We start from the raw sequence: 22,985 nt of genomic DNA, 5'->3' as shown, positions 1-22,985 counted from the left end.
CCAGTGGGGGACAAGCCAGAGTTCATTCCAATGCCAATGACAGCAAGAAGCTCTTCCAGCTTTCATTATGATGCAGTGCCAAAAGCTGCTGGTGTGTGCACAAGGAGGTTCCCTCTGCTCACAATTAAATTGAAAATAATCAGGTCTCATTTATCCCGGAGCTCTAGAACTCACTGCAGATTAGAAATGGTGGTGGCATACCCAAAGAAGGCAGAGCAGAATTATGTGGGAGAGAAGATAATTGTGTCTGATCTCACATACAATTTGATGACCATTGTAACAATCCAAATCACTACGGATGACTGCTGTTCTCACCTTTGCTGTGCTGTCAGGAAGATAAGGTGAAAGCTCCAATTTGCAGTGAAATTTACAATTTAGTTTTGAAGTGACAGCATCAGAAATACCCTGCAGCCCCTTGTTCACATCACCTCCCCTGTTCCCTCCTGCCTCTCAATTCATAGGCTGTCTGTGAAACCACAATGCTCTGAGAAGAATGATGTACCTGGGGAAGCAAAAGCTTCTTTGCCCTTCACTGGAGCCAGTGAAGGGAGCCCTCAGCACCATGGCTGGATCAAAGTCCTTTCTGAAGGACTAGCTCCAAGTCCAAATTGAAGTCACAGGCTTGATGGCATTATCCCTACATGAAAGGATTATGTGAGGGGTCACAACAGGTGATGAGAAAGTTCCCTTCCAGCCAAAACATTCTATGAATCTCCAAGGAAACTCACCATCTTCTGGCAAGACTCAGGACCAGATTTTCCGAAGTGTAACAATGCCTGGCTTCAAGATCACCAGGGCAGCGCATGTGAAGAACTATGAAATCATCTCTTCTGCTTGGGAGGCTCATCAGGCCACGCTGGCATTGCCTGTAAGCCACAGACCACAAGACTTGGAATGCTGGGAACAAAACCAGAGCAGAAATGCTCAGAAAGGCTTTAGAGTTAACATTACTCTGCTAAGAAGGAAGAGGAGGGAAAAAAACCCCAAAACACTAATGGCACTTAACCTGTCTTTTCAGCATGGTAAAAGTCAATGTGGAGATTTCCTTCAAACATGCTGGAAAGCTTGAGCAACCCAGACTGCTCAGCAAGCCCAAAGCAGGAATGGCAGAAGCTGCTGCAAGTCAGGACCAAGGTACCTGAGCAGAGCTGTGTAGGAGGCAAGGCCTGGAGTGGCAGGAGAACAGCAGCTTCTGAGAGAACAGGAGCTTGTAGGGATTAGTTAACGAAGCTCAAACAGTATCTGTCTGTAGGAGGCCTGGCTTAAGGGCATTAACTTGTTGCTTTCTGAACACCAAGAGGACAGGAAACAAAAGCACATCTGCCCAGCATGGGCCCTGCTGAGTGACTGCTTAAATACTCCAGCAGAACTAAGAGTATTAAGAAAGGCAAAGAGCCACTTCAATGGTTCCAGGCTCACTGGGCTAGAAGTCTTTGCTTGCAGTCCAAGTCAAAACCAGGCAACTGGGATACAGCCTTGAAAGCACAAACAAATAAGCCTTCATTTTCTCCCACTCAGGAGTTTGAATTTAAACAGGAGTCCATCAACTTACATAAATTCTGTTTATAATTAAAAACATATTTTCCTGCACTGCTTACAAGCGTTTGGATGATGAATTAATAAGACATTTTTCAAATTACTTTAATTCACACTAATTATGTTGATTGTGTACCCCAATAATTTTTTCTTGGGGGGAGATAAAGCTATCCCAGGAGGAGGTTTTCCTTCAGGGACCAGGAGGGAAAGGACACCAGGGAACTGCCTGAGGCCCCAGTAACACAGAGAAGGTCTGTCACTGAGGAGGTCACATGAGTCATGTCAGGTCTAACGCTCACAGGGCTCTTGCTAAACCTGACTGCGCCTGGATAAGCTGAGGAGGCTTCAGCTTGCTCACCTGCTGCCAAAGGACCTGAGCTGTGTTTTGCCGAGACCTTGGCTGAGGCCTCAGCCTTGCCAGGGAACCAGACTTTTTAAGTTTAGCATGAAAACACAGCAGTGACTGCAGAGCTTCTGGGGTCAGGCTTGTGCTCAGCAGAAGCCAAATAGGAATCTTTACCTACTGGATTCCCAGAGGACAAGAGCTACATAACCATCACTGGACCTTCAGAGGAAGACCAGACCCTTCTACAGATCACTGATTCAACAGAACCACATCAATCACTTCAAGAGGACTGCAGTCACCATTTAATAGGACTAGCACCACCCTGACCAACAGTGTGTCAGGTTGTATCCTGTGTAAGCCTGTGTTTCTTGCCTTTATTCACCTTTCCTATTAAATTGTAGCTCTGACCTGGGATCTCCCATTGGTTTCTTTTCAAACAAGCACAGCCTCTCTCCCCTGGTTCAAGATAGCAGTTATTTCATAATCTATGTGGCTCTAGAGGTGACAATGTCAAGCTCCAAATACAAGTGTCTGGCTAATAAAATACAGGGGAACTGAGCTTCAGCCAGCAGAACACATACAACACATCTTGATGCTTCATTAACTAAATAAAACAAGAGATTTTTCTTCTTCAACTAAAGGGCAGGTACTAGTGAGACTTGTAACAGGAAAACTGTAGCTCCCTAATGGTGGCCCAGGTTCACACAAGCACATGAAGTTTTTTGTGGGATATGAGATTATAACTGTTAAACTGTTGAAGTTGCTAAGGCTTATGCTCACCAGAAAGCTCTGTGGGAAAGGCACAGCAGCAAGCTGGATGGTTGGAGGTTCTTTGAGGGGCGAGAGGCAGTTATGAGTGAGGAGTCAGCTGAGTGACAGCTGGAAGTGAGGTTGTGATTGGCTGGAGGAATGCATGGACAGTGTATGAGCGGGAAGCTGATTGGCTGAAGGAATGTGTGGACAGTGTATGAGCGGGAAGCTGATTGGGTGATAGGATGTGCGGACAGCAGCACTGCAGCGGAGCCAGCCAATGGGCGCGCTCTTTCTGTTAAATTCTGTTAGGCCTCGGTTTGGTTTCAGTTATGTCAGGTGGAGATTAAAAGGTATAAAAAAGGGGCAATTTCTATAATAAAGCAATCTCCTTTGGATGCATAAGGGGGTCCGTGTTGCTTTGTTCCCCATTGCTACAGAACGGCTGGCCCAAACTGGGACCTTTGAAGTGGTGCAGGGCGTGTGTTATCACTCCGGTAGCAACTCCCACTGGGTCAAGGGATGGGCCGGCTGGGAAGAGTCTGGGAGGGATCCAGGGAAAAGGATCCAGGAGAGTTTGGGAAAGAACTCAAGAATCAAAAGTGCATGCACCTCACCTAGAGTAGGTGAGTATACCCGTGGAAAGAATATGGAAGATGGAAAATCCCTGGAACAAAGCAGGAGCTTGGTCCAGGTATGGCAGTTCCTACATCAGCAATCTATTAATATGGCTGATGCAAGACTGAGCACCCTGCTGGACTGGGTGTCTAGTCATGTTGAAGATTTTCCCTTTAATGGACCCCTTCCATCAGACTGGCAAGCAGTGGGGCAGATACTTTTTGGTACCACCAAAGACAGCTATGCTGAAACTTTTGAGTACCTGGCCACATGAGGGACAATCATGGTGGCCATTAAAGTAAATTGCGTGAATGGCAGCCATTACGTGGCTTCAGAAATTAATTTCCCTGAACCCTCAGTGCCACCAGACCCTGTAGTCCATCCTGAGGTTAACCCATACTCTGCAGAATTGCCTTACTCCGAGATTAACCCAAGCCCCGCAGAATTGCCTTACCCTGATGGAAAGCCTTGCTTAGTTGATCCCCTCAGTGTGGAGTTCCCACACCACAGGCGGGTGGCAGGTTCTCTCCCTGCCCAAAATGGTGACGCAGTAGTCCAGCATTGGCAGAAATGCAGGGAAGCCGCCATGAAGAAGAGCGACTTGGCGGTTGTTACAGCCTGCCCAGTAATATATGCGTTGAAAGAACACCGGCGTACTGAGAGCTACACTACAAAGTAATTAAAGAACTGAGGACACTAGTAAAAGCAGCATATCTTCCCATCATGCCCTAAGCTACCTAGAGTCTATCAGTACTGTGCTTGTCCTCATACCTCATGACTAGAAAAGCATCATGAAGATGATTCTAACAGCAATGCAGTTTGCAGTCTGGCTAACCAATTACTGAGAACTGTGTACAACCCAGGCGGAAGCGCTGTGAGACAGAAATCCACCAACTGTCGTTGTGCAGCTGACCAGAGAGGGTGCTTTCGCAGTCCCTACAGCACAGGCAAGCTACCCGTGTGACGTGTATGATATCACCACCCACCTAGCTTTGCAAGCACTGCAGTGGCTCCGGGAGACAGGTATCAATTCTAACACGTCGTTTGCTAAGATTTTACAGGGTCCGGAGGAGTCGTTTGTGTAGTTCCTGGACAGACTACAAGCCGCGCCCTCCTAGCAAGTTGATAATGATGAAGCCAGAGTTATTCTGTTGCGGCAGCTTGTTTTCACAAATGTGAATGAAGACATTCTTAGTTCATAAAGACCTGCCTAGAAAGGCATTGCTTGCTGTTTGCAACCCGCATACTTGTGATATAGCAGATATGGTTAGAGCATGCCAAAATGTGGGAACTACTGCTTACAATACTAACTCTCAAGCAGCGGCTTTAGTCGCACACTTCCAGGTTTTGGACACACAGGCGGGGGGTTGTTTGAAGTGCTGTTCAATGGGTCATTTTAAAAAGGATTGCCCTCAACAAAGGGATGGGATAAAAATACCACCTAGAGACTGTCCTTGGTGTGGAAGAGGGAAGCATTGGACTGCTGAATGCCGCTCCCAGTACCCTGTAAAAGGGAAAGCTACACAGCCGGGCAGCTTCTGGCAGGGGGTGGGTCTGTGCACCCCAGAGAATCAAAAAAATGCAAGGCAAAACATGTGGCAAGCAAGCCTGCCTGCACACAGGAAGTGTAGGGCTGGACCTTGCCTCCAGAGAATCAGTAACTCTCATGACATCTTCAGTGCACTTAGTTCCTACTGGAGTGGGGACCCCTTGGTAATAACATCCATGCTTTGCTAATAGGGCATTCCTCTGCCACTAAATTGGGACTTTTTGTACTACCTGGAGTTATTGATTTGGATTATGAAGGCAAAATACAAATTATGCTATGGACTCCCGTGCCACCCTGCTTTATACCTGCAGGTCAATGTACAGCACAACTTATACCCTTCCCCAGTGGCAAGGGTAAACATGGCACAAATAACTTTGGTAGCACAGGTCAGCCACAGGTTTTCTGGACAAGCTCTATTACAACAGCTCAGCCAACCTTACTTTGCAGTATAGATGGCAAAAATTTTAAAAGGCTTGTTGATACTGGAGCTGATGTCTCTATTATTAAAAGCAATGAATGGCCTAGTAATCAGCCCACAATCAGACCCACATCAACCCTAATTGGGGTGGGAGGAATGCAGCGCCCTAGACCTAGCGCTCACCTTCAGCTTGTCCTTGGCTCTGATAGGCAAACTGCCCGGATTGCCCCATTCATTGCCTCTATACCATGCACATTATGGGAAAGAGATGTTCTGGGACAATTTGGAACAACCGTACAAATAGACTCAACCTCACCGGAGAACCTTTTTTCATAGGGGCCATTGATCAGCCATTCCAAAATCAAACACTGGACATACGTAAACTCACATGGTGGACTGAAGACCCTGTGTGGGTTGACCAATGGCTCCTACGAAAGGAACAGCTACTATATTTAAAACAGCTTGTGGAAGACCAGTTGTCCTTAAGCAATATATGCCCATCTTCTAGCCCCTGGAATGCCCCTGTATTCTGTATACCTAAGCAAAATGGCAAGCAGCGATTATCGGAGGATCTACAGGCAGTAAATGCAGTTATTGAACCTATGGGGGCTCCACAGCGTGGGCTTCCATCACCCACAATCATTCCCCTCAATTGGCCCTTATTAATTTTAGACCTAAAAGACTGTTTTTTCACCATCCCTTTACATCCTGATGATGCACCTTGGTTTGCCTCTTCTGTGCGTACCCTGAATCATGCAGAAACAATGAAGAGATTTCATTGGACCATGTTGCCACAAAGCATTTGTAACAGTACAACTACATGCTAAAGGGTAATCAATCTTGTCCTACAGCCTGTCCATCATAAATTTCCTGCTGCAACCATATATATTATATGGAAGAGATTTTATTTGCAGCTCAATCCATCTTATGTTCTATTCAGGTAGCTGTCCTGCAGGCAATTCAAAATGCAGAACTTGTTGTGGCACTTGTAAAGCTACAACATGAGTCCCTGTGGCATTATCTGGGATGTAGAATTACTCAACAGACCATCAGCCCTCAGCCTTTAAAGGCTTTGTGTTAAAGACACCTAACTTTAAATGAATTACAGAAATTCCTAGGTTACTTGAATTGTTGTGTCCTGTTTTGGGTCTATCTACAAAACTTTTGCACCTTTTATTTGACTTACTCAGAGGAAACCCTTGCCCGTATTTGCTCTGACAGCTGACCCCAGAAGTTAAAACTGCCTTTGCACACTGTGCTCAAGCACTAGAAAACCGACAAAATTGGAGGTGGGATCCTGAATAATCTGTGTACCTTGCTATAATTGCTAGCAAATTTCAACCTTTTGCTGCTCTGTTTCAATGGTTTGTTAATGATAAAGACCTTTTACATGTGTTAGGATGGTCATTCTTACCTCACGCAGCAACAAAGACTGTGTGGACTGTTAATGGTATGTCCTCTAATTTAATTAAGAAAGGCAAAGAGTGACTACAAACTCTCAGTGGCCAAGATCCACATACCATTTACATACCTGCAAGTAAAGGCATAGCAAGAAATTTCATATGGTTACTATCAGAAGACACTAACTTTCAAATTGTACTTGCAGATTTTTCTGGACAATTATCCATTATTCCATTGTTTATGGACAGAGATGGGTAACCTCCCCTCGTACGCAAAGCATCGCTGCATCATGACCCCCGTCAACGGACCAACTTTTTACAGACACATCCAGCAAAACCAACAAAACTGCAGTGATTTGGTGTGGAGGTGACTCTGCCCAGTGGCATAGAAGGGTATTAATGTTAAAAGATGCTTCCGTATAAATTTTAGAGTTGGCTGTTATCCGATATGATTTTCAGTTATTTTCACAGGAACCACTTAACATCATAACTGATTCCTCATATACTGCCAATGTTGCATTCTGTTTAGAATCTTCCTACTTAAAGCATGTTAATAACCATCTTTTCTTTACAGAGTTAAGAACACTGTGGACTTTGATTAACATCCAGCAGCATGATTTTTATGTGTTACATGTTTGCTCCCACACAGGTTTACCTGGGCCTATTGCAGAAGGTAGTAACTATGCAGATATTACTGTGATGACAGGTGTGGTACCAAATACTTTTTCTCAGGCCAAGTTATCTCATTACTTTTTCCACCAGAATGCTCGTTCTCTTCACAAACAATTTCAATTGATCTCCTCACAGGCTTGTGATATCCTGTTGTCTTGTCCCTCCTGTCGTGGGATTGCTCCTGTTCCTGTTCCTAACTCCGTTTGGCAAACTGATATTACCCCAGAGTTTGGTCATTTGAAATATGTTCATGTTTCCGTTGACACATATTCCCATTTCCTAATGGCAACTTCTCATACCGGAGAGAAGGCCTGTGATTCTATGCAGCACTGGCTCACCTGTTTCACCACTCTGGGCCTTCCCAACACCATCAATGGACCTGCCTACAACTCTGAGCAAGCTGGTAACTTCTTGCAGCAATGGGGTGTGTTTCACCATACAGGCATTCCCCACTCTCCCACAGGGCAAGCTATTGCTGAGCATGCCCACAGAACTCTAAAAACCATGCCTGAAAAACAAAAAGAGGGGGATGTGCGGTGCCCTCATGGCAGACTAGCTAAAGCCTTGTATGCCCTCAATTTTTTAAATTGGGATGAGATGGGACAACCTGCATGCAAGAGACAGTATTCCTTCAACACAAAGGCTCATCTAAGACCTCCAGTAATGGTAAAGGACTTTGGTAAATTAAAATTTAATGGTAAATGGTAAATTAACTGGACAGTGGAAGCGACCCCTGGACTTAATGACATGGGGAAGAGGTTATGCCTGTGTTTCCACAGGCCACCAGGTGGAGTGGGATCCATCACGGTGTGTGCGACCTGTTGTCGCACCATCCTGACTCTATGTGCATATAGTTGCTATTTTATAAGCACGTTACAGTTTTTGAACAGTTTTTATAATTATTGTTGTCACTGTTATTAATGTTTTAGGAGTTGTTTAGGTTTTTTCTAGTAGGTTTTCATTGCCTAATTAAAAAAAAAACAAAATGGGGGGAGATGTGGGATATGGGGGTATAATTGTTAAAGTTGCTAAGGCTTGTGCTGACCAGAAGGCCCTGTGGAAAAGGCACAGCTGCAGATGGGTGGAACTCAGTTCAGGGGAGAGAGGCAGTTATGAGTGAGGAGAGAGTCAGCTGAGTGACAGCTGGAAGTGAGGTTGTGATTGGTTGGAGGAATGCGTGGACAGTGTATGAGCGGGAAGCTGATTGGGTGATAGGATGTGCGGACAGCAGCACTGCAGCTGAGCCAGCCGATGGGTGCGCTCTTTCTGTTAAATTCTATTAGGCCTCGGTTTGGTTTCAGTTATGTCAGGTGGAGATTAAAAGGTATAAAAAAGGGGCAATTTCTATAATAAAGCAATCTCCTTTGGATGCATAAGGGGGTCCGTGTTGCTTTGTTCCCCATTGCTACAGTTTTTGCAAGCCTGATTGATATGAATCAAACCACCACTGAAAAGCACAAAACTGATTCCAATACCTGTCATACCACACCGCAAAAATAACTGAGGAAAACAAGCTGAGATAAAAGGTATTTGCTGTCAAAAGACAGGGGAATACCTTCTGAAAGCCACGTTGGCTTCCTCTTAAGAAATTAAACAAGAGTGCAAAAATTAAACCTCCTGGAGATTTCAGATTAAAGAAAGTGTCTCATGTTTTGTTTAGCACATCACAATGGCAGGGTAGTTTGTGACCTGGAAGCTGCAGCCAGTAGGAAAAGCAGGTAATTATTTATAAACCCTGGTCCTGTTAGTTTCTTCTGATCTGCTGCACTCTGAAGGCGCCCTAAAATTGGCATCAGCACCAAACTTTTGAAAACCTGAACCCTGCCTGAGAGTAATTTATAGCACCTGAGCTATTGTTTGCTGGTTCCCTGGGAAGACATCCTTGTGGACAGTGAGGGCAGAGCAGCATCCACAGGTTATCTCCACACCTTGAATCATCCGGGGAAAGCTGGTACACACAGACTCACATAGTCTCAGCTCCTGCCCTCAGATCAATGTACCTGAATGACTGGGAAATAGCTGCACGAGATGAGCTGGCCAAGGGATTCATATCAGCAAGCAGTTGCAGAGAAGAGGAGGTTTATCTTTTGTATGCTTGTTGCCAAGACAAGAGTACACAAGACAGAGATAAGGTCAGAGCTCTCCTGTTTCATGTGGAAATCCAGAGTGTGAGCAAGTCACTACTCAACTTGCTCAGCTGCTGTAAGACACCGTGACCATCTCTTAGATTAAAACAATAAATAATTTTTAAAATGCAGACCAGTAGCATGACATTTAAAGGGCACCCTTCTCAAGCCTGTGCTCTTCAACATCCACATTAAAGACCTGGATGCAGGACTTGAAGGAATACTAAGGAAGTTTGCTGTCTGCAGTGAACTGGGAGGAGCTGGCAAGTCTCTCAGGGCCAGAGAGGCCCTTCAGAGAAACCTTGACAAATCAGAGAACTGGGCAATCACCAATCATGGGAAGTTCAACAAGGGAAAAGTGCTGGATTCTGCACGTGGGAAGGGGCAAGCCTGGATGTGTGGGTGGACTGGGGAATGAGGCTGAGAGCACCTGCAGGAAGGGACTTGGGAGTCCTGGTCCATGGCAAGTTGAACCTGAGTCAGCAGTGCCCTGGCAGCCAGGAAGGACATCTGTGTCCTGGGGCATTAGGTAAAGCATTCCTGGTCAGGCAGGAGATTGTCCTGCTCTGCTTTGGGACAGCCCCACCTCAAGTGCTGGGGGCAGTTTTGGGCACCACAATATAAAAAAAGACATTAAGCTACTAAAGACCATCCAGAGAAGGGCCATGAGAATGGTGAAGAGCATTGAGGGTAAGCCATATGAAGACTGGCTGAGGGCACTTGGTCTGTTCAGATGGAGAAGAGGACACTGAGGTCAGACCTCGCTGGGATCTTCAACATCCTCCTGAGGGACAGCAGAGCGGCAGGAACCAATCTCTTCTCTCTCCTGACCAGGGACAGGACTTGAGAAAATGGCTACAGCTGTGTCCAGGGAGGGTTAGGCTGGATATCAGAAAGAGGTTCTTCCCACAAAGGCTGGTTGAGCACTGAACACGTTCCTCAGGGAATGGGTCACGGCCCCAAGGCTTCCAGAACTCAAGGAGTGTTTGGACAATGCTTTCAGGCACAGGGTGGGATTGTTGGGGTGTCCTGTGCAGGGCCAGGAGTTGGACTTGATCTTCACAGGTCCTTCCCAACTGAGTATAGTCTGTGATTTTATGACATCTAAAATGCTTGCTCTACTCTCAGGGCATTCGTCCTTAGCAAAACTCACTTGAAGTGATGCCAGGCATGGTACAAGGCACTGAGGTCCTGGGTGTGCAGAACGGCATCACACACACGTCACCAGAAGGAGATGAAGAAGCTCCAGCCCAAAGTCCACATGCCTCATGGCTGAAGGGTGGGGGGTTTGCAGTACTTGCACTGGATCCACACCCGATACATTGTCATCTGTTTCCCACGGTTCACTTGCAATCTCCGATCAACCAGATTCTGGATTTTTTCCAGCCCAGCTGTGGTGAACAGATGATCTAATTCATCTGGAAGCAAAGAGAAGGACACTGAGGAGACCAGTTCATTAACTGATACCTGCTCACACTGAGGGCTAAGCTAAGCTGAAAGATGGGCCAGAGGAAACCCACGGTCTCACCCTGGCAGGAAAATGATCAAACAAGACTTTACTACTTTACTAGGGGAGTTTAACATCACAGTTTTTCAATTTTTCCTTCTAGCAAAGAAGGAAATAATTATTTGGAGTACATCTAGAACTAGAGACTTGACAAAGGAAACAACAGCAGTTTCAAATAAGGATACTGCTTGTAGTAACCAATTAAGGAGCATCTTCTGGCAAGCTGGGACAGAGCCATCCCTTCCCCCCGCCCAGAGGAATTTCAGAGTCCACAAGAGCAAAGAACAGGAGCAGACCTATGCTTTTAAATAGTGGCAGTTAGATCTGTGATGCCTAGGCTGGAGGGGGATGGGATTCATTAAGGTTAAATTTGGAAAAAAAAAAATCCCTCAACCCCACACCCTGTTGGGGCCCAATTAAAGCACTAAGAGCCCTTGAGGCTTCAACAATTCCACTGGCAGGTAATCCTGACAAGTAAGTCTCACAGTGCCCCAGTCCTGCTGAGTAGCAGAGCTTACACCCAGAGCACGTGGTTTGTCTGGAGTTTCTGTAGGAAAAGTCTGACAGGTCTCAGCTTGTGCTTCTTTATCAGATGCTTTCCATTGTGAGATGTTCGCCAAACATGTATTAAACATTAATTTTTTATTGTGCCAAACATGACTCGTGCAGTGGGGAACAGTTGTGCCACTGCTCTAGAATTGACAGTGCACAGGTGCCTGTAGTGGAGGGACTGGAGGTGCAGCCGGTGATAAATTGGGAGAATAACAATTGCTGCTAACACCAAGCAGCAGCAGAACTGGAGGGGCTGCCTCAGCTCCATGCTGAACCACGCCCTTCTGATTTCCTTACAGGAGAGCAGGAAAATTAAGGGAAGTTCTGCTAAGTGGTATCCATCGCTCTCCATCATCTGCAGCCCATATACAAGGAGAGCTCCTCCAATCCCACCCCTCCAGGGTAGCAAACACACCAGTCTTCCTCTTAAAGGATTTTTCACTAAGGAAATTGACCACGCCATGCTTGCACCAGAAGCTGACAAGCCCAGGTCACTGTTTAATTGGGAGATACTTAACATTTCACAGTGCTCCAAGAAAAAGGCTGAAAAGACCTTGTGGCCAATCTGGAGGGCACAGGGACAAGTGGTCAAGCGAGTCAGAGGGATGTTTTTTGATGGTCAGAGTCATGTTTCTGGCCTCCTACCTTGTGTGAAGAAGTAGACTCTGGTGCCATCACCTCTCACATAGAAGTTATCAGACAGACATTGACCTAAGAACAAGACAGATATAAACAGTTACTACTGATCACTTAAAAATCAACAACTGCCATCCAACAACAGGCCCTTCCCCAGCACGCACCGTGCTTTGCGGAATTAATGAGCTGCCTCCCAACAGGGCAGACACAGCTCCAGAGAGGCAAAATCTACTAGTGATGGGGCAAGAATTCCCAGGGGAAAGGAAATACCTTTCTTAAACCGAAGTTGGGCGAGATCATACCGGCCGTAATCTCGTAACAAAATCATTCCCCCTGGTTTCAGAAGGCGACTCAGTCTGGTCACAATGCACTGCATCCTGAGAGAAGAACAAACCAGGAGCCCTCAACAGGCTGCAAAATCATGTTTGTTTCCTTCCAAAAAGATGGAATAAAGTTCTATGATTCAACTTCACGTAAAGAGCTACCCAAAGCCAGCAGCATTCTGAGCTCTCCCAGAGTCATTTTATTTGGCCTCTATTTTTTGACATTCCCCGATTTTGCTTTTTTTTTCCCTACAAGGATAACATCCTGCCACAGCAGGGATTAACTGCTCTCTCTTACTGATTACAAAAGGATCTTCACTGGTTTCTGCAAAACAAGTAGTAAGTGAACCTTTGAAGAGAAGTGTTGTGAAGTAAAACTAAAGGGAACAGAAAAAGAGACTAGTGTAGGTTGTAACAGTTATCACACTAAGACTGCAGCACTTTCCTTACCTTTTTTCTGAACCTGAACCCTTCCTTCTTGCCACCTCCCATGTAAAAAATTAATCTACCCTCTGAGCCTGAAAATCCAGCAGATTACTTTCCAAAGTGAGTGTTCAGTGTGGCTGGGGTTCAGAACAGTGACCCCAGCAATGATCACCTGAAGCCACTTAAAATCACCCTGTCCTCTGCCAGAATTGGTTACAACAGCAAATACCTGCAAATTTCATTTTCTGAGGCTTCATGGAAAACTGGACCACAAACAGAACAAACTTTAATTTTCCTTGATAGGAGATTATTAAAGAACTCCAGCCGTAGAAGAATTATCTTCTGCAATCAGAAGGAATTATTAAAACTTACTTCTCTGGGAGAATTGCTGAGAGGACAAAGATAAGAATAACAATGTCAAGACTCTCCTCTGGCATTGGGAAAGGACTTTGGTCATTGCACAGGTCATGGACAAATGCAAAGCAGCGAGAAGAATCATATTCTGCATTGTTCTGTATTTGAGGGAGAGAAATTAAAAACATTAGCAGCAGACCCTGATCTCAGTATTAGCTGGACTATATGGATTATTAGTATTATATGGAGTATTTTAACTTTCACATTATCAAGAGGTGTGTAGAGAGATCTGTTTCAGTCTCACTGGACTTCTGTGTCAGGTATGTTCCTTGGTCAGGCAAGGAACAGGTGTGAAATGTGAAAAAATATTTACACACAGGAGATTTACAAAGAGCTTTGGTCTTGTTACAATCAATCAGCACTGAAAAAAATGCAAAACTGGATCCAGGGTTTCAATTTTAAGGTCAGAATTTCCACTGACAATGGTAAGAAATGAGAGATTTATACTGATAAATTGGAAACCTTTACGTAAGTGAGAGTGTCAGGGCACCTCTCTGCATCATTGAAATCAATATTACTTTCATCTACAAGCAGATATTCTCTATACCCCAAAAATCAAACTTGGTTGCTTAAAGTTACAGTCTTAAAAATCAGATTTAGATGTCTTTTAGAAGTTGCATATTTTTCTAAAGCTGCTGCTACAGATTGCAGAAGCCTCTACAAACAGTGCTTGTGTCACATACAGAGGACAAAATGGATGCTGACTGTGGTGCTATGGTCCCCTCTCACTTCAGGAAGTGACTGATTGCATTTGATACTCCATATATTCTCAGTACTCCCTTGACCAGAAATTTATCAGTGCTATTTGTCCTTTGACTAAATCCCAACCTCTTACACCACAAACATGATCCCTCCTCAGCTGCCTGTGCAGAAGCATCAGACCATGTTCCCAGAACTGTGGTGACAGTAACACGCACAAACCAAAACCAGCTTCAGTTCCTGTTAAAAAATAGCCTGGATGTTTTCAAGGTTTGATTTTGTTTTCAAGTTACTCAACTAAGAGAACACTGTCTTGAGAAAAGTACTGCCAGCCACAGGGGAAGAAAATCTGTCTGACCTGTTTGCTGCCAATATGACATTTTGAGAACTTTTACTTCCCTAATTTCTACAATCTTTGATGGCTCCTTTTCCAGATTTCCCAGTGCAAGGGTCAGCACCAGGGCTGGCTAAAACCAGAAAGCTGCCAGCACAGCCAGAGAGTCACTGGCAGTAGGTATAGATTTGTGTTAATGGGCAACTGGCCCCAGATACTTCCCACACTTTCATAAGTCACCACTGAGATTACCTGGACAAGATCCACAGCTGTTGTAGAAAAATCACAGCAATAAACGAACAGGCCTGGGTCACTGCAATAAATCAAAGAAACTCATAATTTATATTGAGGAATTTAGGAGTGTTTCAAATGCACAAATCCCAGAAATCCTGGGCTTTAGTTTTTGTGCAAAATCTGGTAGATTCCACTACTCCTTCATGCCCATTATTTTCATATGGAATTGACTGCTTCCTTTTTCTTTTGGATCTAAAACCAAGGGCTTCCAAGCTCAAAACACAATAACCTGAAGCTGCAGGTGGCAAAGGTACCATTTGCATTTGGCTTTTCTCTGAGATTGTCATGGAACATTTTTCCAATTGTTTTTCAGAGGCTGGTATATCATGAAGGTAAAAGCCTACTGAGAATTACTTCACAGAATCCCAGAATGGTTTGGGCAGGGACACCTTCCACTAGACCAAGGGGCACCAAGCCCTGTCCAACCTGGCCTTGGACACTTCTAGGAATGCAGCAGCCACAGCTTTTCTGGGCAACCCATGCCAGGGCCTGCCCACCCTCACAGGGAACAATTCCTTTCCAATATCCCATTTATCCCTGCCCTCTGGCAGTGGGAAGCTATTTCCTCTTGTCTCTACTTACTTGTTGGTTTGTAAAATTGGGAAGACTGTATTCCCAGCCCCACAGCCAACCTGCATGAACAGAGCAGATGTATACAGTGAAAATAATTCCTTCAGCATGTACATGCAGATAATTTTCAATCATCTCTCTACAGATATGTAACGAAGAGCTACGCATGAGTAAAGCTGAGAGTGGCAGTGACCATTCTCAAGTGTCCATGCAAGATCTGAGCGTGTTAAGGTCTGAGGAACAGGATTACATGCATGGAAAGCCACTAAGCAAGCTCTTGTCAAAATCTTAATAACAAGCTATACATTGTTACTCTTTTGAAAGCTGTTTTTGCTGGAATCCCAAGCATGACAACCAGTATGAATCACTGAAGCACTGGCAAAGGCCATGGATGAGTTACATTCACTTCCATAGAAAATCAGAGCAACAGAGAAGTTAAGTTTGCTTTACTCTAATCACTCCTTCTGCTTGTTCCCATTTGAAGAGATGATGGCTCACACAACTGGGTTTAGGGAATTTGCCTCTGAATGTTTAAATAATCAGTACAATTGAAATAGACTGAGCAGAAAACACCACAGAGGGTTTGCAGTGACAGATGTTAGTTAAAGTGCTCAGGTGAGATAGGAAACCCACGTTGAGAACACCGAAGTCTGAGAAAATCTTAAAAGTGTCAAATTCAAAAATCAGGACAGTTCATACTAACTCTCCCTGGAAAGGCAGGACTTTCAGATAATAGTAAGTATTAAACAAATCCAGTAATATCTACAGTGAACAACTAGAAGTGGCAGAGCAGAAGGTCACAACCAGCTGTCAGCAGTCCAATACTTATAACTGCCACAAACTTCTCTGGGACAAAGCCTGTATCAGTTTGGGATTCCCTGTTATCACAACGGCCCTAAGGAACAAACCCAAGACCATCTTTACATTCTTGGCTTCACTGCTCTGTTTCACACCTCCCAAGGCAAAGAGGAGTCAGCACAAACATGCAGAAGATAATGACAAGGTGTCCTAGGGTGACTATATGATGCTTGTATCCCTGTTTGTCAGTTCTGTTTATGCTGGATAGTAAGTTCTGCATCTTTAAGACTGGTTCCAAGAGCGAAGGGGGAGTGAAGAAGTGTGCAGCTTGTTTGCAGAAACTGTATTTGCTTCCCCCCACTCTGTATTCCTTCTCAAAGATTGTGCTGTCTGCAAGACAGACAGCGGGCAAGAACTCTGCTTTACTTTTAGTGATTAGCTAGCTGAGGTAGCAAGGTTCCCTGGACTGTGGTTTTTCTTTTCCTCAGAACTGATCCACCATGCTCCAGACTAAAACCCCAGAAGAACACCAGGAGCTCACACCTGGTGCCCACTGGGGCCTGGGACGCAGCACTCCAGCGCCGGAGGGACTGATAACAGCCTGAGTGAGCCAAGCTACACCCCACAACAGGGGCTTTCTGAAGTTGCCATCTCTTCAGAACAGCAAGAGGTTTTATGGTTTAATACTATTCATTTTTTATGCCTGTGAATCCTTTGCTTGTTAAATAAGCAGGTTTTTTCCACTTTTCTCCAAGGAAGTATTTTCCTGAACCAGATGGGGGAGGGACCACTTGAATCTGCTTTCTAGAAAGACCCCTTTGGAAGTTTCCTCTCAGATTTGCCCTGAACCAGGACACAAGGGAAAGCTTTATACAGAGCAGAAGTCAAAAGATGACTTTTAAATGCTTGTTTGAATATCTGATAGCAATAGTTTGGCTTTTAAACTTGTAAACTTCTTATGGTCCTTGTGCTCTGCTAATTCAGAGTCTGAACCAAGAGAATCCCAACAGATTTAGTTCAGCTCTAAACTACCCTCTGATTTTTGCATTTTACTGACTGAAGGCAATCATCCACTCCCTTGCTCGTTGGCAGCGACACACGTTTTTATGTCCCAGTCACACTGACACAAGGGAGGCTTTGATGTGTGACTTTGATTTACAGCTCTTACCTCTAATATACGGTAAGATGCAGCTGATCCTGGGTAACGCCCATCACACTGACTCAGCTCACTGTCTTTCTGTGCAGCCAGCTCCTCTGTGTGGCCTCCAGGTGGGCTTTTTATCAGGTTTAACTGACTCTCTGTCTTGGTTCCCAATGAGCAATGGCCATTTTCACAGCTTCCCAGCCCTTCATTTTTGGATTCTTCTGTGTCACTAAATCCATGCACAGAATCTCCATTTTGGCTTGAGTTCCTGTGAGGTGCCAGCTCAGGAAATTCAGTGAACAGCCAGTGCCTGTCCTTGAAGAAGCCATTTTCGTGGATTTTATAGAAGTCATCCCAGTATTTCTTAGCATTCACCTCATATTCCTCTGTGAACACAAGCAAAAACATCACCAGGCATCAAATCAGGGTTTATCAGTTCAGAGAGTGAGGGATCACTGCAGGTATCTATGCACCAACCTCCTGCAATAAGTGACATTATTGACTGAAAATCACCTTTATTTAAATTTGCAATCCCACACAAACACTCAGCCTATGCCCTTCACAGTCACTTTGTAGGACTTAAAAAGGGAAAAGAGAGAAGAGGAAGCTGCCTCCTGGTAGGATTTAAAGGAAGCTGGCAACAGAAAAAGTCTCTTTGAAGGAGACTGGATTAAAGAAATCCAGGTTTTACTTCCGTCTCTAACACTGATTTGTTCAGCTCACTGGAACAATTAATTTGGAGCCTGGTGACGTTAAGTGTAAAGCACAACTCCTAAGGAATTTTCTGAGAGCTGCCCAGAGCTGAAAGCTCCTGTCCAACACACTGCTCTTGTTTTCAGGTGGAGAAACTGAAAAATGAGTCAACTCTCCAGGCCTGGCAGGAAGCTCAGTCAGAATTTATGCAATCCTGCAGGTAACATGTTTCCCACATTTCGCTGGAGTCCAGTCCAGATAACTTTGCTTTCCATAGTTCTATGCGTGTCAGAGCATCACCCATTTATGAACTAAAACAAAAGAGGGGAATCAACAGTGACCACTGCATTAAAGTACCAGTGGGGAGCTAAGGTGGAGAGGCTAAAGATGAACAGAATTAATTTGAGCAGCAGCACTTTTACATCAAATGGTTCATTCCAGGAGCAAGAGAAGTATTACAGGGAGCTGGAATAGCTCTTACAAAACCATGATTGACTGAAATTTGAGTCACCTGCAAACTTATTTCTACACACTTCCACAGATTTCAGATCAAGTACAATCTGGGGAAACTATTTCTTCCAAGGGAAGCTACAAATCCAAGTGACTTTCTATGATTTCATCAATGTGATGAGTTCTCTGTGCTGGGAATTAACGCCTAATTATAGCATCCTGTGCTTGAAATCACCTACAGGCATTAACATCCATGGCCAGAAGTCCTACTTGCATGCCAATAACAACTAATTCCTCAACCGTCTTTGGATGGCAACAAGTGTATCACTGAATAAAAATGATTGGAGGGCATTATTAGCTGAACTGCTGTTTATTTATTAGTCTTCCTGAAGAACATAAAACTGTTTCAAAGTGAGGCGGTAAAATGAACGCAGAACACCTGAAAAATATTAGCTTCAGCCAAATATAGACAAAAATGGCTTTAACAAAGAAGCACTAATCAGTCATATGTCTATTTTTAGTAGGATCTATCCCTGCAGCACAAAGTGCTATATAAAAAAATAATCTCTTTACCTCAACTACAAAGATTTTCTCCTTTTAAGAAGCCTGGCTCTTAAACACCAAGGCGAAGGAAATTTAATGTCTAGTATTAGACACAAGCAGTAAATTTGTGCCATGATCTCACTGTAGGTCACAGTGAGCAGGGCCAGGTCAGCTCACTATTTGCATGGAAGAAGTCAATGACTGCTGATGCTGGAAGAAGCGCTATTGATCCAAATCCTTGCACACTCTATCCTGAACTTTCTCCCATGTACTAGCAAGAATATGCAAGGCTTCTGAGGCTGAAACGCTCTTTCACCTAACAAAAATACAGATCCTGATTCCTGCTCATCTCCAACAATCCCATGACAGCCTGACTGCTGTGGAATGCTTACTTGAGATACTGGGACAAAATTCCAGCCCAGCCATTTTGGATTGCACATATTTTTGTCACATTACACTCGTGAAGAAGACACTGTACTCTTCCTTTGTTACATTAGTGTGAAATTCTGTTGGATGCTATTGAAGAGCTGTCATACTCCAAACCACATGTGGGGAAGCTTTAGTTAAAGCTCATTTACCTTGGAGCCTGCTGTTTTCAAAGCCCTGAATAAGGGGTCAGTAACAATATAAATACAAAAAAATCAAGGACCAGCTGACAAAGATCATACAAGAAACAGATTTAAGCAAAAATATGACCATGTTAATTTTTCAGAAAGATTTCCTGCCAGCAAAGTTCACATCATATTTGTTTCAGGCCCTTTTTGGGGTATTAGCTCACAGTGCCATCGGTGTGCAAGCCAGATTCCTCCAGAGACTTTCTTGATAAGGAGTCCTGACTTCCTGCTCACCTTTGTAAGCACACCCCCAAAGACAAGACCATACTCACCCCTTCACTCTGCAAAAGAAGAGCAAACAAAAGTAACAGTTCAAAAAGACCAGAAGAGAATCAGGGACCTCCTGAATTGCAAGGGGGCTAATTATGGAGCCTGAAAAGGAAACCAAGAAACTTGGATTTCTTTCTCTTTCTTTTCTCAGACAGGAGACATCTTCCACATACCCACAGAGCTTCCCTCCTTCTTCAGAACAAATCCTGACATCCCCACGTAGTCCACAGAATAATACAGCCATAATGACCAATATTCTGCCTTTGTTCTTCTCCTTGGACATCCTGATTCTCAAACTACCAGACCCTTCAGGCATATTTGCCTGGGCTGCTTTCCCTACTTTCCAGCCATCCCATTGTCTCCACATGCTTCCCAGTGAATAGCAACCATCAACATTTGACTGGCCTCCATTGTTCAGTCTGGGAAATACATCATGGAGCTCTGACAAACGGCTCCAACAGCAAATTGCTCCACAATTTCCTAGTTGTATATAGGTTCTCAAAGCATGACAGACAGCACCCTTTAATGCTAACCAGATTTTAAAATGAGCTCAACACAATGGGCATCACAATGGAAAACTGCTGGATACCTCTAAGAGTCCAAGAAATTAGGAGGGTTACTCTTTGGTGTAATTAAATTTGCTATTGTGAACTGGAAGCTATATGGAAGTGTCTCAATAGTTCCAGTAGTGCTCAGCATCATCTTACGGGTGACACACTCGATTTAATTTGAACAAAAGGAGCAGATACACCCTAGAGCTCAGCAGGGTATAACAAGATCATCATCAGACAAGTTTCTTATCACACCAAAGAATCATTTCACCAACATTTGAGGGACTGGATGATCTCTACCAGGTGTGGAGAAAATGCATTATTAACCATCTCAGAATGGCTTCAGCCCTGACTTAACCAAAGACCGAGCACCTTGAGCATGATTCAGAGACAATTAAGCTCCGCATTTTGGATTGCTAAATATCCTTTAAACTATACAAAATAAAAACTTTGGAATCCCTTTGCTGTCTATCTGAGGATAAACAATCAAGATAAAATAATTTTTCTTTCTCTGATGAAATTGCTCTCATGTGGTTTGTTTACTTTGTAGAGACAGATATGGAAACTACTTTTATCAGACCCTTGAAAGAGAAAATCAGCTTGGATCAGGGCTTACTCCACAGCAAGTCAGCAAAAAGAGATTAACTACTAGCAGTTAAGCTTTAAAGAGCAAAAATAAGCAGAGGCAACAACTCTACACTCAAAGAGGTTTGTTGACAACGAACACTAACAAGTGTTTAACACAACATGACAGAGAAGCTCAACCCAATGTGACTCCTCCCAACCAGCAGGAGTCTCTAGTGAAGGTGGAAGAGTCACAGAGAGATAAATTAAGAACAGAAAGGTTCCTCCTCCTCAATTTCCCACTATCACACATGTGTTAAAGCCTTCTGAGTGACTGGGAGAGGGGGAAGGGAGGAAATGATGATGTTCTGATGTGGCTGTAGCCAGACTGTTCCATTCCTGACACAAAGCCAAGACTCGCATGAGGACACTCTCCAAAAGTACCTTGTTTATCTGGTGGCAACAGTTGTGAGCTGTTCTCTTGAACTTTACTCCTGGCATTGGCTTCCTGCTCTTCTGACCATTCCACATTATCCCTGTTGTGAAAAATAAGATGAGCTAGAGCTAAGCATGGAAGGAAAGAGAAAGGTCTGGAGAGCCCTCCAAATGGACAGGGGTGCAGATGTGATCCCCAATTCCAGCCCAGCACCAGCACAACAGCCTAGTAAGTATGTGCAGGTCCTAGTCCTGAAGGAACTCATGGAATTGCAAACAGAAGGGATCCTAAACCTGACCCATTTTGGATGCTCAGTTAAATTTAAAGGGAATAGATCCTTGCTAAAACCATGAGGGCACTCAGCACAAAACTACATCTTTCTCAAGTGAAAACATAAAAAGGCAGTTGGGTTATTTGGAAGGTAACTGTTAAATTAAATCAAAGTATGAGAAAATTAAGTGAAGTTTTAAAGCATTAAGAATTATTAATAACATCAATGCACATACACAGCTATGCAATCATTCAAGGGATTCACTTGACCTCTTTTCATTAAAACAAGTCAATGAAAAGCAGAATACAAGACCCAAGAAGCAGTTCTTGTCTCAAAAGGAATCAGTCTTCTGATTTTAACTTACAAAACAAAGGCTTAAATATTAAGTCCATGAAAAAAACAGATTACTAAGAATTTCAACAGGAAAACTAAATATATGCTTTTGTAACATACCTTTTGCATAGAACAGTCTCAGAAAGAATGACAGGCTAACACATATAAATGTTACTTAATTACAAATTAAACACACTCGATTCTTAACACGGTATAACAGCCAGAGACCAAAAGTGGATCTATTTACCCCAAAAATGCAAAAATACCCAGCAAATAAGAGAATTTGGATTTAACTGGCTTTTGGTTTAACTGGCTTAAAACAACTTCTGTATCTAAATAAAGAGCTCCTATTCCAAGCACACACTTGGCACCACCTTACTGGAGGAATGACAGGTTATGGGTTTCTGACAGCAGGCAATTTACATTTACTAACCACAGCAACAAAACAATTGCTACAACCACAGGAGCCCGAGGAATGCTACTGCTTCAGGAGAGGTTGAGAGTGGCTCAGAATTCCCTGTTGATCAGTCCTGAAGATTCAGAACCCTGGGGATCAATCCCAAAGGTTCAGGAGCCCCCAGATGATCAGTCCCCAAGGCTCAGAACCCCGCAGGGAGCAGTTCCAAGTGCTCAGGAACCTCGGGGACCAGCACCGACCACACAGGGCAGTGCCCTGCCCGGGGAAGCCGGTCCCCGCCCGGCCTGCACTCGCTGTCGCCAGCCCTACACCCACCGCTCCCTCGGCCTGAGGGTGTCTCTCGAGGCGCGCCCGGAGAAGAGGGAGGTCACCGCGGTAAGGGCTCTGTGAGAGCGAGTGGGCACGTTGGGACTGGCCCATTACACAGCGCTTGGCTACAGACACCGCAAATCGGAGAGCAGACGGCGAGCCCGCCCCGGCCACCCCCACCCCACCGCCGGGCGCGGGCCGGCACCACAGGGCAGCAGAACCCCGGGCGGCTCACGGGGATCTAGAGCGGGCAGCGGCGGCAGCCCTCACGCACCAGGCGTTGTGCTGGAAAAGCCGGGCGGGGTCGGTGAGGAGACGCCTCCCGAAAGGCCGCCGCTCCCCTGTCTCGCTGGGCGCCGCCATGACGGTCCGGCCAGCGCCGGAAGCGGAAGTAGCCCTGCGCGGTCCGACCCGAAGGAGG

General features: G+C 44.6%; 1 protein-coding gene across 1 annotated transcript; it reads right to left on the bottom strand.

The window, feature by feature from the left end:
* Positions 1-9,354: 9,354 nt before the first annotated feature.
* On the bottom strand, positions 9,355-22,985 carry LOC121350502 (tRNA N(3)-methylcytidine methyltransferase METTL2-like). The gene is made up of 9 exons (XM_041461878.1): positions 22,839-22,985; positions 21,242-21,333; positions 17,137-17,498; positions 15,183-15,232; positions 14,559-14,619; positions 13,232-13,371; positions 12,381-12,487; positions 12,120-12,185; positions 9,355-10,833 (listed from the first exon to the last, which is right to left on the bottom strand). The coding sequence occupies exons 1-9, from the start codon at positions 22,925-22,927 to the stop codon at positions 10,682-10,684; spliced, it is 1,119 nt and encodes a 372-aa protein (XP_041317812.1). The 5' UTR covers positions 22,928-22,985; the 3' UTR covers positions 9,355-10,681.

Source organism: Pyrgilauda ruficollis, unplaced genomic scaffold, assembly GCF_017590135.1.
Source record: "Pyrgilauda ruficollis isolate IOZ18807 unplaced genomic scaffold, ASM1759013v1 scaffold157, whole genome shotgun sequence".
NCBI lineage: Eukaryota > Metazoa > Chordata > Aves > Passeriformes > Passeridae > Pyrgilauda > Pyrgilauda ruficollis.
Note: the sequence above shows the minus strand (reverse complement) of the source record. Positions and strands in the feature narration are given on the sequence as shown.